This window comes from Gopherus flavomarginatus, chromosome 17, assembly GCF_025201925.1.
Source record: "Gopherus flavomarginatus isolate rGopFla2 chromosome 17, rGopFla2.mat.asm, whole genome shotgun sequence".
Classification (NCBI taxonomy): Eukaryota; Metazoa; Chordata; order Testudines; family Testudinidae; genus Gopherus; species Gopherus flavomarginatus.
Window position 1 is genome coordinate 18,110,474 of NC_066633.1, and position 15,662 is coordinate 18,126,135.

The window sequence follows — 15,662 nt, forward strand, 5'->3', positions numbered from 1 at the left end:
GGCCACTCTATTATTCCAGGCTGGCTCATGTCTGTGTTTCCCTTCTCCTGCTATCCCAGAATGCTTTTCATCATCTCTAGGACAGGAGCTGGAGGCGGACATGGATACATATGATCTTGGTCCCCTTTTGTCCCTTTCGAGCTCCTGGTGTCAATGTTCTTCATGAGGAGAAATAGAGGAGCCGGAGAGGTGGCTCCAAAGGAAGTGTGGGGGGACACAGTATAGGTAGGGAGGAGTGAAAACATCTGGTGTCCCTTGCTGTACCATGAAGACATGAACACTCCTTTGCATGGCATAGGCTCCCTCCCACACAAATGCCTTCTCACCCTCCCTCGCTCTGCTCCTTGAGAATGCAGTTGGGATTGTTTCCCCAGGGCCCCTGTTGTGCTGTCTCTGCTCTTTTCTGGGAAGGGAGCCTGTCACTTCTAGCCTCTGCTCTCCAGAGCCGGCCACTTGATTTCTCTGAAACCGTTTCCCTTAGCGAATGAGAAACCTCTCTGGCCAAGTCTCCTCCTCCCGCTCTCTTGTTTGGAGAGTGGTGAGAGGGCTGGGGGGGCAGGGCTGGTTTTCAGGGGCTCAGTGCCAGGTTTTCAAAAGCGCTTGGGTGCGGATTGGCAGCTGAGCAATGCTGAATATCTTGATCACTGTGAGCTCGTCCCCTACGATCTTGAAACAAGCTGGCTTTGGTTGGCTCAGATGGGCCACCCTGCTAGCTACCCCTTGCAGCATCGCTGGGCGGTCCTGGTTCTGGTTATGTGTGTGGATTCCCCCCCTCCACACACACAGATTTTTAAAACCAGGTTAATCTTTGGTGATTTCTAAAACCACATGGAATGACCTCGTTTTTAAGGAGCAGGCCTGTGGGGTTGGGAGTTGGTAGAAACCCTCCCCGTGCCTTGGCGAGAACACGTTCCCTTCCCACTCCAGGGGCTCTTTCCCAGGGGAACACCTCTCTTCAGAGCAGAGCTGCTGCTGCAGGGCACTGAATTCGGGCCAGTGATCAGCCCCATGCGGATTGAACCTATGTCCCTAAAACAGGTGGAGGAGCTTGTAGTTATGGGGCCAGGACCCTGGGCTATATTGCCCTTGCTGTGGAAAGTGTTCGCGGGTTGCATCTAAATGCTATGTTACAGAGACCGTGCATACGTGCTCCCAGCCCACAGGCTGAGACCCTCCCGTCCTCTCTGCAATGTCAGGCAAGCGCTACCCCCACGGGTTTGACCTTGTTGAAGAGACTCTTTAACGCCCCAGCAGGAAATCTTCTTCTGGTTGGTTGGTTTTCTTTCTGCCAGATGTGGGTGCTTCCCCTACTGCTTCCTTCTCCTCTGGGACGCTCATCCTTAACAAAATCTGGTGATCTCAGGTGGGAATGCAACGTGCTCATCATCCATCCCTCTGCGGCAGCTAAAACAAGTCTTCATGTGATCTGTCATCCAGTGGCACATGCCAAGGGCCCTTCAGCTGCTCCTTCAAGCTCCCTGCGGCTGTTCCTTTTGGCCACTTCACTCGTGCTTTGCAGTGGAGCTGCTCCCTCGGTTTTGGCCTGTCACTCCCTACTGCTTTTCCAGTGGGCAACCACGTTGCTGTGATGCTCCCTGAGAACAGGAAGGGTAGTCTGGGTCACCACCTCGACTTCAGGCAAAAGGGAGGTGGGGGATGGTTTGGGATGTCTCCAGAGCTAGTTCTGGAGCACATGGAGACTGAGGCAAGTACATATCTGAGAATCAGAGAATATCAGAGTTGGAAGAGACCTCAGGTCGTCATCTAGTCCAACCCCCTGCTCAAAGCAGGGCCAACGCCAGCTAAATCACCCCAGCCAGGGCTTTGTCAAGCCTGACCTTAAAAACCTCTAAGGAAGGAGATTCCACCACCTCCCTAGGTAACCCGTTCCAGTGCTTCACCACCCTCCTAGTGAAATAGTGTTTTCTAATATGCAACCGGGACCTCCCCCACTGCAACTTGAGACCATTGCTCCTTGTTCTGTCATCTGCCACCACAGGTAATTGAAGACTCCTGTCAAATACTCCCCTCACTCCATCTTAGTTTGGGGCAGCCGGTTTAGGAATGCCACTGACTCTGGTTCATCAAAGCTCCAGTGGAGCTGTTCTGCAGGCAGGTCTAGATGGAGGCCTTATTGCCATGCCCTTGACTAGGTGTGAGTCCCGTGCCAGTCCCGGGAACACGAACATCCCCATTGACGGCTGGTGCCAGCCCCCTGGACTGGGGCTTCTCCTGCCAGCTGATGTGACACAAAGACCCAGAATAGGGATGCAACCAAATGGTGAAAGTGGAGGCTGGAAGTAACGAGAGGAGAGGAAATATTCCCCCTTGGATTAAAATGCAGCATGATATGGGCAGGGCTTTGTGAGACTGAGAGAGAATCTGGTCCAGTAGCAGCACCCACCTAGAGCTAACTGGCCTCTTGCCGGTAGTCTCCACAGCGGCTGAATGGCCCCTGGAGACTGGCCTCCCCTTAGGTCCCATATGACGGGTCTGGGTTGAGCCCCCCGTAGCGGGGCAGTGCAGGAAGCCACTCTGTGGTCAGGCTGTTGAGGCCATCCATCTCCATGGCACTCATTCTGATACATTTCACCCATGCCTTGCCTTTGGATCCAGAATGTGGGCCTCCTGCCTGGCCTGTTCCAACCAGTGTTAGCTCAAGTCACAGGCGTGTGCTGGAATCTCTTTCTTCTTTCATCAGGGACAGCCCCCAAATCCGGCAATGCCCCGATCCTCAAGTGCCCCACCCAGTTTCCTCTCATCCTTTGGCACCCGTACTCCCGTCACTACTACTTCTGCGTGATGACTGGGAAGGAGCAGGACAAATGGCGAGCGGTGTTCCAGGACTGCGTACGTCACTGCAACAATGGTAAGTGCGGGGCTTGCGGCCTCCTACCGAGAGATTGGACCTTGTGCACCTTGGTCTCCTCCTTCCCTGTCCCCTGCCCCCGGGAAGCTGTGAATATTGTGGTGTTACTAGCAATACATGCAAGATCAGAATTATTCCCTCCCCAAGTGACGTCTGGCCCCGAGAAGCGATCCTCTTAGGAAATGCCATGGGGGCGGGGGGGTTCCAGGCTTCTTTGTGTCTCTGCTGTTTCCGTGTCAAACAGGCTGTGCTTAAAAGCACTTTGTGTTTGCTAAATGGCCGTCCTGCGTGTGTATCCTTGTGTGTGCGTTCAGTGCGCAGCGCATGAGGTTCTGGGCCACGACTGGCCCTCCTGGGTGATACTGCAATCTAAATAAGTAATCCTGAGAGCTGAGTCAAGCCGGGGGCTGGCTTCCTCGTGCTAATAAAGACCCTTCCGGCCATGTCTGTGTTCAGTCTGTCGGGACATGCTTGCAGCCCCAGTGGCATAAGAATTTGAACTTACTGGGCCATTCTATATGGCTGCCCAACACTGCAGTACCTGAGCATCCTCTGTGTAAAATCGAGAGCCGTAACCAAGCCCCTAGTGGGCTCTATGGAGTCTCGGGTTCCTCTCTTCTAGGGTAAAACTTTGCTTGAGGGAGGGTGGTGGGATGTTTTTGGTTGTTGGACAGGAGGGGGTTGATCCCTGAGCCCAGATGGAATCGATCACTCTCCCCCATAGCTGCATTGGATCTGCAGTGCTAACAGAAGATGAAAAGGGGCTTGGGGGAGAGATCGGGTAAGTCGGCAGATCTGGCACAAGTTAAACCTGGTATCTTCACGCGAATGTCCCCAATGATCTTGAGAAAACACCTTCATAAGCAGAACTGTTTCTGAAGGGAATGAGCTCCTTCCAAAACTGTCACTTAGGCATCAGAGCCTGGCCAGCATGTTCCTGGATTCTTCCAGTTGCCCCGTGATAGCACCTTGTATGTGCTGTTGCTTTGGATGAAATGGCCATTTTCCCACTTGAGACAGAGTTGGATGGGGGGGTGCTCGTGGCTCAGGATTTAGCAGGATCTCCGAAAGCCTCATTAACGGAAATACACTTTACGTGAGAGCCTGGCCTAAACAGTGACACTGATAGGGGCCCCTTCTTACTCATCTGATCTGCCACTGGCTATTAAAAGCCACCTCTGCTGACTCGATTGGCTACAGTAAGGTGGATGGGATGTTACTACTTTCATTCCTGTCCGCTCTGCAGAGTTAACGCTGCTTTGGGAGAGCAAGCTGGATTCATGCAAAGCCTGAATGGCTTCAGATGGCAGAATCTCATGTGCTTTTCATGCTAGAAAAGACCCAGCTTGGCTCTTAGATCTCAGACTGAGTTTGAAGGGGTGGCAGTTGAGACACCCACCTTTTCACTCAGCACTTTTGATCTGAAGTTGGACACAATGAAAGATCCAAAATCTAGGTGTCAGCTGGTGAGATCCAGAGGGTGAGGATGAAAGGCCAGGGCACAAATGGGGCGGCTACCCCGTTGTTACCAGAGCCCCACAATCACTAGGACCTTGAGGGCCTTTTCAGGGTGTATTGAGCACAGCTTAAGGCATCTGCAAACTAGACCAGCTGCCAGAGGTGATGCCAGGACTAGGTCCTGGAGCATCCCGTGCTCAGACAGGAGCCGAAGCACATGGAGTTCTGCACTTCATTGTCCAACCAGCCTTCTTTCCCTTGGCAGGTGACCTCAGGAGCTGTGGACGGGGTGAGAGTCAGAGGAGAAAGCAGGACTAGTTGGCCTGCCATTGTCTGGACTCTAGACTGTGAGGATGTTTTCAAAAACAAAACAAACAAGCAAACAAAAAACAACCCTGTGAGGTCCAGATAGTGAATGGCACTGTTAAGTGGGGGATAGCTCAGTGGTTTGAGCATTGGCCTGGTAAACCCAGCGTTGAGTTCAATCTTGAGGGGGCCACTTAGGGATCTGGGGCAAAAATCAGTACTTGGTGCTGCTAGTGAAGGCAGGGGGCTGGACTTGAAGACCTTTCATGGTCCCTTCCAGCTCTATGAGATAGGTATATCTCCATATATATAAGCATCAGGGTGAGGAATCTGGTGGGTGACTTGAGGGAGAGATTCCTTCCTTCCTTCTTTCTCCCCAGAACCTGACCAGCTGGTAAGGCCTTAGGACCTCTTCAAGGAGAGTTTGGGGGCCCATAGGTACCTCTGCTCTTCAGCGCTGACTTTGGAGTGAGGCCTGTGATATATGGAGTTCAGTTCCCAGAAGGGTTAAAGTGCAGGAGGAGAGAGACTGACTTGCACAGGGTGGGGCTGGGCGGCGAGGAGGTAGACTGAAGTCCTTGGCTTTTACAGTCCAGGAGAGAAATGGCTTGGAGGCGCCGCTGGCTCTGTGCTCTTTCCTGGAACGCCCCCTGCATGTGGCGCTTGATTGAGCCTGTGCGGAGGGCCCATCACCCAGGAACTGAGAAAGGGGAGCCAGAGCTCGCTGCGAGGGAGTTTAAACACTCCATGACAAAGCGTTTCAATAGCCAACAATGTGTGAACCAGCCAGGAAAGCGCTTGTTAAAGGCAAGCCGCTCGTCCAGATTTAATTATTATTTTTCTCCCCCAAAGGGGTAATTAAATTGATCAAGGCTCAGTCTTAAAGAGCCACTTTCCTGTCATTTACCCTTCCCCACCCCACCTCCTTGCTGTCTCCATGCTCTGACAGGGTGTCGTGGCACTTGGCCTCAGGGGAGGGGGAATGGGAGCTGGGTGGGCTGGTGGTTGCTGGGAGGACTGGAAAGGCAAGCAGAGAATCAGTGTTACTGCGTAATTGAATTAGCTGCTGTCAGGAGCAGCTCATGCACCTTTCATGAGCCTTGAAGCGTTTTACAGCCCTGCAATTTATGCACAAACGGGGATTAACGTCATCTCACCCTCGCAGTGTGGGTGTTACATCGATACCAGCAGGGGCTGCAGGCCAGTGAGCAGAGAGCACCATATTTCCGCCAGTTAATGTGAGGAGGCCAGCCAGGGAGGCAGAACATAATCCTGCTTTGCGATAGATCAGTGGTGCCTGAACTTTTCAGAGTTATGGCCCCCTGGAGCCAGGGCTGGGAGCGGGGCTGCGGTTCCCAGGGGCAGGAGCAGGAGCAGGGCCGTGGAGAGGGATAAGGGGGCTGCAGCTGGGGGCAGGTCTGGGATCGGGACCACGTGCAGAGACGCACCCAGACCATGGTCAGGGCTGGAAGTGTGGCCGGAGCAGAGCTGGGAGTGGTGTTGGGCTGGGAGGGGCTCCCTTCCTGCCACTAGTGGGGTCTGGCCCGGGACTCGCCCCACCCCCTCCAAACATTCCTCCACTCCCCACAGTCTGGGCACCTCTGCTGTAGATCATTCAGCCAGAACCAGTGCCCCCTACTTGTAAACCTTGCTCAATTCTTAATGACCCCTGGTGGTCAGGGCCTCTGTTTCTTGCCTCACACACAAGTAGCTACCTCCAGCAGCACTGTGCCCTTTAGCCTCATGGTAGCCCATATAAAACTCTCTACAGAGCCGCCAGCCAGCCAGGTGCTGTCCCGGTTTTACTCCATGAAGGTTTTTATACCGTGCCCATCACCGTAGTATCTGAGCGCCTACCAGCAGTGCAGTAAGTTATGTGACTACGCATCTGTCACGTGTTCGTTCTCTTGTCTTCTCCACAAAGGGAGAAGCGTGTGTAGTGGAGTGTCTTGTTTTGGTAGAGGGTCTATTGGTGTTAAATACACCCATTGCAACGTGTTTATATGGGAGAATGCCAGGACAGAGAAATGCACCTGGTGATGGTCCCTGACCCAAAGAGCTTCCAGTCTAAACTGCAGGAGTGTTCCCATTGTTTCAAACAGTTGCCCACCCCACCTGAGGTCTGGCTGTCAGAGGGCTGCAAGTAACATCTCTGTACTTGGAGCGAGATTCGCACCCACCTCCAGAAGTCCTGAAATTCCCCATCACTAGGAGAACTGTAACTAGGCCCTAAATAGCATGAATTTGATTTTAGCTGTTTTCAGCAGCAGAGGACTCCTCTCAGCGGAGCTCCTGGACAGGCTGGGGAGTCGCACGCAGGATTCAGACACTTCTTCCCCTTGCAGAAGATGGTGGGCTGGGAGGGGCGGTACGGCCAGGCCAGGAGGGGCGGTATGGCCTGGCCAGTGAGGAACTGCACTGGGATCCTGGTGATCTGGGCTCTGTTCCCAGCTCTGCCAATGACCTGCTGTGCAATTCTGGGCAAGTCACTTCCCCTGCCTGTGGCTCTGTTTTTTCCCCTCCCTCCCTTTGTCTGCTTAGATTGTCCGCTCGTGTAAGCACGGTCTCTTATGCACAGCGCCCAGCACAGTGGGGATCTCAGGACGGCCATGATACAACTAATGAAATGACTTTGCCCAACCGGGCCCCACAGCAAACGGGTGCTGGAGCTGAGATTAGATCTCCCAGGCCTGTGCTCGGCCACCAGTGCACTTGCTTCTGAGCTCACGTGAGAGCTACTGCAGGTCTGTCTGTCTGCCAGTTGCCAGAACAAAATTATCAGCTTTCCAGGCTTAGCTGAACAAACAGGCCCCTATCCCTTTAAGACATTGTGAGTTAGATTTCAACTCTTGTAATCCTCACTGGTGTCTCATTGCACTTGCCTGTGATAATCTGCCAGGAATGGAGGTGCTCAGAGCAGCAGCTCCTCCTCCTCCTCTCCCTGCTCCCTTGACTCAGCAGATATTAGCTGCTTTTTAAAATTTCCATCCCAGCTCTCCACGTTCATGCTCCAACAGGTCCCTGCAAGGCAGAGCTTAGCTCCGTTACAGGCCTGTGCAGGTTGGGAATGGGGAGCTGGCAGGGCTGTGCGTGGGGTGAGGCCCTGCTGGCATAGGCACACTATGGCGTTTACATGCATCTCTTCACACCCTTCCCGCACTCACCCTCTCTCTTGGTGTTTCCTCCTGGGGCCAGGCTGGAAGTTGCTGCTCATTAAGCAGCTCTGAAGGGGGAAAGCCATCAGTCACACCTAGGGTGACCAGGTGTCCAGGTTTCCACCAGAACACCCAGTTGGAAAGGGACCCTGGCAGTGCTGCAGTGCTAAGGCAGGCTAGTGCGCTGAGCCCTGGAAGCGGCCAGCAGGTCCGGCTCCTAGGCTGGGGGGCCATGGGGCTCTGCGCGCTGCCCTTGTCCCAAACACTGGCTCCACACTCCAGCCAATGGGAGCTGGGGTGTGGGGGGAGCGGTGCCTGTGGGTTAGATCGGTGCATGGAGCCTCCTGGACCCCCAGCCTATTAGCACTGGACCTGCTGGCTGCTTCCAGGGCATGCACAACGCGATGGCAGGACAGGCAGGCAGCCTGCCCGCTGACTGGGAGCTGCCCGAGGTAAGTCCACATCCCAACACCCTACCCCAGCCCTGAAACCCCCCCCCCCCCCCCGCAAACCTGAAGCTCCCTCCTGCACCTCAAAGCCCCCATCCCTGGCCCCAGCCCAGAGCCCTCATACCCTCTGCACTCCACTCCCTTTCCCCAGCCCCCACCCACACCGTGAACCCTTCAATCCCAGCCCCATCCTAGAACCATCACCTCCTCCTGCACCTCAACCCCCTGCCTCAACCTGCAGCCCCTCCCACACTCCGAATCCCTCAGCCCCAGGCTGGAGCCTCCTCCTGCACCTCAACCCCCTCATCCCCAGCCCAGAGCCCTCACCCTCTTCCACACCCCAACGCCCACCTCAACCCGCAGCCCCCTCCCACACTCCAAATCCCTCAGCCCCACCCCCCAGCCTGGAGCCCCCTCCTGCACTCCAAACCCCTCATTCCCATCCCACCCCAGAGCCTGCATCCCCAGCCGGAGCCCGCATCCCATCCCACACCCTAAGCCCCTGCCCCAGCCCAGTGAAAGTGAGTGAAAGTGGGGGGAGAGCGAGCCACCGAGGGAGGGGAAATGTAGTGAGCAGGGGGCAGGGCCTCAGGGCAGGGGCTAGGGTGTTTGGTTTTGTGTAATTAGAGAGTTGGCAATCCTTATCACACACACCCCACCCTGGAATTCCTTTCCCACCTAGTGCTGTTCTTCATGCTCTGCCCGAGTGACAAAGGCCCTCAGTTCCCTGGTATCTCTCAGGGCCCTAAGCCAAGGGGGAAGTGGAAGGGCAAGAAGGGAACATTGGAGAACTGGCCAGGCAGGTGCATTGCTGTCTTTGTAATCAATGCTCATTAATTGCTGTGCTCAAACAGCTTGATACCACCTCCCTAGTCCAGCCCCACAGTGAAGAATTTCCATCGCTGGTGGGTACGTAACTGGGGTGGTGGCGGAGGCGGACAGCAGGCAGCGTTTTATAGATTCATAGATTCTAGGACTGGAAGGGATCTCAAGAGGTCATCGAGTCCAGTCCCCTGCCCTCATGGCAGGACCAAATACTGTCTAGACCATCCCTGATAGACATTTATCTAACCTACTCTTAAATATCTCCAGAGATGGAGATTTCACAACCTCCCTAGGCAATTTATTCCAGCATTGTTCTAAGTCCAATCAGCCTGGCCTACTTCAAAGGTGAGGGCCATAGGGTTCCTCATAGGGTGACCAGACAGCAGGTGTGAAAAATTGGGATGGGGGTGGAGGTAATAGGAGCCTATATAAGAAAAAGAGCCAAAAATCAGGACTGTCCCTATAAAATTGGGACATCTGGTCACCCTAGTTCCTCATAGTGCTTGGAGATCTCCGACGACCAGACCTAGTAAATTTGTATTCTGAGCAAGGGGTTGCTGGAGCTGCAGACTTTGGATATAGGCTTGGACTCCAAGGCCTTAGGCCTGCTCTGATTTAACCCGCAAGCCCATCCAGCTACATGACCTGGCATTCGTTCCCCTGTTCCGCACGCATGCGCACACCCTACATTATCCTGGGCTTTTACCACTTTCCCTTGATTTAGGGGAAATTGCCAACCAGACACAAAAACATAACCGGAGAGAGACCAAGATCCATAATTAGCAGCTGCTAACAAAAGAGGAACTGTTCCCCATTAGTAACGATGAGGGGATTTTTTTCTTCAATCATTTATTCCACCCTGGTCTGGGCAATCTTAATAGAAACAAAACCAACCCTCTGTTGTGAGGCAGCCAGCAGTAAGATCCTGGCTGAAAGGTGGGGAGGGGCTGCTGGCAAACTTGTCTATAGAGCTGATTTTTTTTTTTTGGGCCTGAAGCATTTTTGTCCAAAAATGCAGATTTGTCAAGACTGAACCGTCTTGCAGGAAAAGGTCTGTTTTAATGAACTTCCTTTAGTTGAAAAAGTTGGGAAATCATCTCTTCATGCTTTTTAAATAAAAAAAAAATCCACTTTTCTGGTTTCAAAAACTGCTTTTTATTCAGAAATTGAAGCTAATTTACAGCAAAACAAAAATTCTGAATGTGAAAGGGTCAAAAACAGGGTTTTTTGTAGAAACCTTCTGATTAACCCCAACGGAGCTTCTTAGGATTTTTTCATTTGAGAATTTTTGATATTTTTTGCTTTTATCTGCATCTGTGGCAGAGAAATGTTCAAAATCTCAGATTTTTGTGAGATGGGGGGGAAAAAACCCACCTAGCTCTGCTCAGCCATACCCCCCATCAAACCTGTTTCTGGCACTTACAAGGGCAGGAGGGTTACTTACAGACCTCGGGCTGGAGGAGAGGGTCTGTCTTACTCCACATTTACTTAGCTGCAGCCAGAGCTGGCCGGGGTTGGGTGCGGGACAAAAAGGGCCGTTTGCCATTAAGAGGGTCCCCAAACCAAGTGGTGTTGCGACCTGGTGCTTGGATTGCAGTACCATGCAGGTTTGACCGGGCCATCCTTTTGTCCTGTCACGATGAAGAGCCGCTGGGCCAAATTTGAATGTGTGGCATTGTGGCCTGGTGCATGGGGCCACAGCACCATGTGGGTTTGGGGGGCCAAGCCAAACCTGAGTGGCATCGACACCATGCGCCAGGTTGCAGAGCGGGATGCTGGGGCTAGCCCCCCGGGACAGGAGCCACCAATGTAGGGTGTGTGCTGGGCAGTCTTTCTCTGCAACTCCCCCGCCCCTCCGGGTATCCCATCAGCAGTAATGTTTTTGACAGTGCAGGGGGAAGTGGTCTCAATTCAAATTCTGCCCCAGGCCCCCAGAGGCCTTTGGGTGGCCCTGGCCACAGCAGGAGTAAAATCTGTCTGGAGGTGGGAGCTACCCAATGGAAGAGGGATCACTTTTACCCAGCATTCTTTGGGACGAATGAGCACATTCTACCTGGAAGGCTGCTGCTGCTTAGAACACAGCACTTTCTGAACAGGTGCTGCACATGCTTCCTCAGCCTCGTCCAGCTTTCTGATGCACCGGGTCCCTGGCTACTCCATTCCTGGTCAGATTGCCACTTGCGCTCACCTGGGCCAAACACCCACGTAGGGGAGTAGGCGGATGCCCGTCCAGCTTGCTTTGCTGCTGATCTATATTGTGTTGTGAATCTCAGTCACTGGAAGGGAGACGCTAGTTAGTGCATTACCCTGCTGTGTTGCTGTTTACTCTAAACACCGTTACAGGTGTCCTGGTTTGGCTGTCAGGCAGAAATCACCAGCTCTGCCTTGACCTGCTCTCCTCTCAGACCGTCTATCCCCAAACAGGCTTTGGAACTAGGAAGTCCCTGCCCTGAAAAACTCTGGTGTTAAAGGGGCACACGTTTAAACATGCCACAGCTGCATTGGTGACCTGGCTTTATGACAAATAAAACCAAAGATTCCAGTAACAGAACGCCTTTCTAAAGGAGATAGCCCAGGACTCCCTGGGGAGGGTCTCCGGTCAGTTCTCTGCAGGAGATCAGACGACATGATTATAATGGTCACTTATGGTCTTAAATCTTTTAGCCGCGTTTCAATAAGATTATCTTGAAATTCCCTTGATTAAAAACCAGACTTGTGGTTCCTCATGTTTGTGCTGCCCACACTCCAGAGAAATACTCGGCACACAAGCAAAAATGCCTTGTGATTTCTTTTTCCCCCTCTTAACTGCCAACCCATCATGCGCTTGCTGGGGTGCGAATATACAGCTGGGTTCTCCCTGGCTTATAGATCGCAACAGAGATTCTGCAGTAGCTGCTTAGTTAGCAATTTTGGTGTCAGATGCGTGAGTCACATGAGCATCCGGCTGGCTCTTCCAGGCGCTGCAGGGCTAACCGGAATGAAAAGTAAATAAACTGGTTTTTGCAGGTAGGTCTGACACCCGAGGAGTAGGATGCATTGAGTACTTGCATTGAGTACTTGCCGTTTTCACGTAGGGACTTTTAAATTAAAGTCAAACTTTAGACTCCACTGGCCCTCATCATTTCTAACTTCAAAGATTTTTAGGAATTGTTTTTGCTACTAAATTAATATAAAACTGACCCCTTTTTGCATTCTTCCGTTTACAACAGTTGTTGCTTCAAAACACTTGGAAGGAATTTGCTTTCGTTTGCTCTGAACTGTTTCAGTGGATTTAGCAATCCCTCCCTCCCCCCTCCCGCCCCAGTAGTAACAGTGGAGCAGGCGCCTAGCTGTATCCTTGCAGAAGATACTGCTGCTCTTGTGACCACCCAAAGGAATAATCTTGGCCTGAGCATTTCTTGGTTGCTTATAATAAGAGCATCACCCAGATATCACAATGCCTAGGGCCCTACCAAAGTCACGGTCCATTCAGGTCAATTTCACGGCCATAGGATTGGAAAATTGGTAAATTTCACATTTTCTGATGTTTTAAATCTGAAATTTCAGGCTGTTGTAACTGCAGGGGCACCAACCCAAAAGGGGGCCACCGTGGGTGTGTGTGGGTGGGTGTGTCACAAACCTGTTATAGGGGGGTCATGGGATTGCCACCCTCACTTCTGTGTTGCCTTCAGAGCTGGGATCTGAAGGCAGCAACTGCTGGGCTTCCTGCAGCCACAGGAGGTTCGTGGAGCTGGGCCTGATCTGCCCCAGCTGAAGGCTCCTAGCTACTAGTCCTGGCCAGGCTGGGGAAGGACCGGACTTGTCCTTTCCCTGCACTCTTAGGGGGAGATCAGATCCACCTCCACAAGCCTCCTCCGGCTGCAGGAACCTCTGGAGCTGCTGCCCAATGCCAGAGCTTCCCACAGCATGGGGAGGCACCCAGAGGTGGGTCTGATTTCCCCCCCCTTCTCCCCCGAGAGCAGCCATGCAGGGGAAGGACAAGTCCTGTCCTTCCCCAGCCTGGCTGGAACTCGCAGCTAGGAGCCCTCGGCTGGGTTGCCCCCGGCAACATAGGGAGATCAGATTTCCTGGGGAAGGGCTTATTTCACGGTCCCTGACGCATTTTTCATGGCCGTGAAATTGGTAGGGCCTTAACAATGATGGCCTGGCTTTGTGAAATAATAATTCTCAGTTCTTGTATAGCTCTCTTGATCAGTAGATCTCAAAGCACTTTACGAAGGAGGTCAGTATCAATGTCCCCATTTTACAGATGGGGAAACTGAGGCGGGGCGGTGAATTGACTTGTCCAAAGTCCCCTAGCAGGCCAGTGTCTGTGCCAGGAATAAACCCAGCCCAGTGCTCTAGCCCTAGGAATGCGGCCTCCCAATCTAGATGGAAATTGATGGGGCTCTATTCCAGCTCAGGGCTGCTGGTGGCTGCAGGAGCAGAGCCCTGAAGGGGGAGTGCTATATGAAGCAGTAACATGTTGGAAACTGTTGTAGTTTGGTCGTGTTCCAAACCCGTGTCTGTGGGTATCACAGCAAGTCTGGGGACTTGGAGTTTCTGGTCTGAGAGTACTTTAGAAACCACGTAGGACACTAATGCACTTTGACTCTGTCATAGTATCTGAATCCACATCTGTTGAGACCCATCTGGGTGCTCAGATATCTGTATCCCTAGGGAGGCTGATTCCTCTTAACTGATCCCCATATTTGGGGTTGGGAAGGGATTTTCCCCCAGATCACAGTGACAGAGACCCTGGTGGTGGTGAGGGGGGGTGGGGGGGGGAGGTTCGACTTCCTCTGTAGCATGGGGCACGGGTCACTTGCTTGTTTGAACACGAGTAAATATAACTTGAAGTCTTTAAATCAATATTTAAGGACTCCAGTAACTCCGCCAGAGGTTAGGGGTCTATTACAGGAGTGGGTGGGTGAGGTTCTGTGGCCTGCGATGAGCAGGAGGTCAGACTAGATGATTGTGATGGTCCCTTCTGACCTTAAAGTCTGAGTTGTCTCCCCCCAAGCCCCAGTCTTGCCAGGGCAAGTGTCTCCTGCCACTGATTATAGGCTTTATTGGGTACTCAGTGTATGCTTTTTGGGGCAGAGGCTGACTTTAGCAGAGCTAGGATTTCTCCCGCTGACTTCTGTGGGGCCAGGATTCTACCCTGCTGCTGTAGTCTCTGTGAAAAGTGCCGGGAGCACTCGGGCACTACGCACGAATGTCAGGTACTACTGAACTGACACTACGCTGGCTCCTCTTCTTGGCCGAGGTCCTAGCCTCTGCCTTAACACTCGGAAAGTTGCTGCTGTTCTGTGTACTGTCAGATGGGAGTGGCTGATCTGCATTTCGCGTTTGTGTGCGTTCGCTTTCTTCTGTCTACACAGGAGTTATTTTATCCTCTTCTCCTCCATTTCCCTAGCTGTGGCCTCTGATCCTTTCTCCAGTTCGGCTGCCCTAAGAATCCCTCGGCTGCATCTGTGGCTGCCTGGATTCCATGCTGTGGCATCTGTAACTTGCACCGAGGGGGCAGAGTAGGAGGGAGGGAGGCTGCTTTTCAGGATTTCACACAAGCAGAGCTGGCTTGAAGCAAGCATTTGGAGGCTCAGCTCTGCCTGGCAGGAGACTGCAGAGACCCAGACTTTGTGCTGAGTCCCAGTCACATCCTGCATTCCTTCTGCTGCTGGCCAAGGCAGCCAGAAGGGAAGTCCACATGCAGTCTAATGCATCAGGCATCCGGCGTCTTTGCTACTCAGAGGTGAACTCCCCCCACTCCACTTCCCAGCATGTGCGTTCCAGACTTGCAGATCCCAGTGCAGACTGCAGAGAGGCTGGAGGCAGGGCAGGGTTAATGGGACCCCTGTACTTGGCATGGAATGCTTGGCAACCAGCCAATTTGTGCCCCCAGCCCCCTCGCTTCTCTTGCCTTCCACAGCTCCGGGAAAGGAATAGCTCTGGAAAGGTTCACGCCAGTGCCACCTCTTCTTGGGTATCTTAGTGTTGCAATGGGTTATGCAAACCCAGAACTCTCTGGCCCCAGCCTGGTACCTCTCAAAGTCCAGCTAACCCCCCGTTAACCACCTCAGCTGCTGGTGCAGCCCAGTCCCTTCCCTGCATGGACAGCCATCTACAGATGGGGCTTCTGGCTTCCAGGGATGGGGGAGGTCATGCAAAAAACTGCCACCTCTCTGCCACCCCACCCCCTATCAACTAGTCCTCTTCCCGTCCCGAGGTCTGCACTGTGGTCTGTGCTGCTGTGACTCATGGAGCTGAAATCTCAGGGGGAGTGGAGCAGGCTGCAGTGCAGTCGGTGGCCCCACTCCCCACACTGGGTTTGGCTGGGAACCTCACGCTGCCCATGACTCATCCATTGCCTCATACTATTTTTTTTAACCTCTCTCTCCTTTCCCTCCCTGCCTCCTTTCAACCTCACTTCCTGTGGCTTGCTCTCCGCAGTGCTCCAGGTGTCTGTCTAACCCCCTGAGCCTCGGGAGAGCTCTCATGGGGCGGGCTGGGTGTGTAGTTACCTGATGCCAATAGGAAATCTTTCTGGCGAGGCCAAGGCACCTTCTTTCTCCCCTCCCCTCCTTTTATGTGCTGTGGGATCCCCCTGGTCAAATGACA

The 15,662-nt window shown here is 53.1% G+C and overlaps 1 protein-coding gene across 1 annotated transcript in view; it reads left to right on the plus strand.

Annotated features, from left to right (window-relative positions):
• NIBAN2 (niban apoptosis regulator 2) overlaps positions 1 to 15,662 on the plus strand; it is a 101,035-nt gene that overhangs the window by 63,367 nt on the left and 22,006 nt on the right. The window contains exon 5 of the mRNA XM_050926339.1: positions 2,702 to 2,869. Coding sequence (XP_050782296.1) covers positions 2,702 to 2,869 — 168 coding nt within the window. The remainder of the gene's footprint in view (positions 1 to 2,701; positions 2,870 to 15,662) is intronic.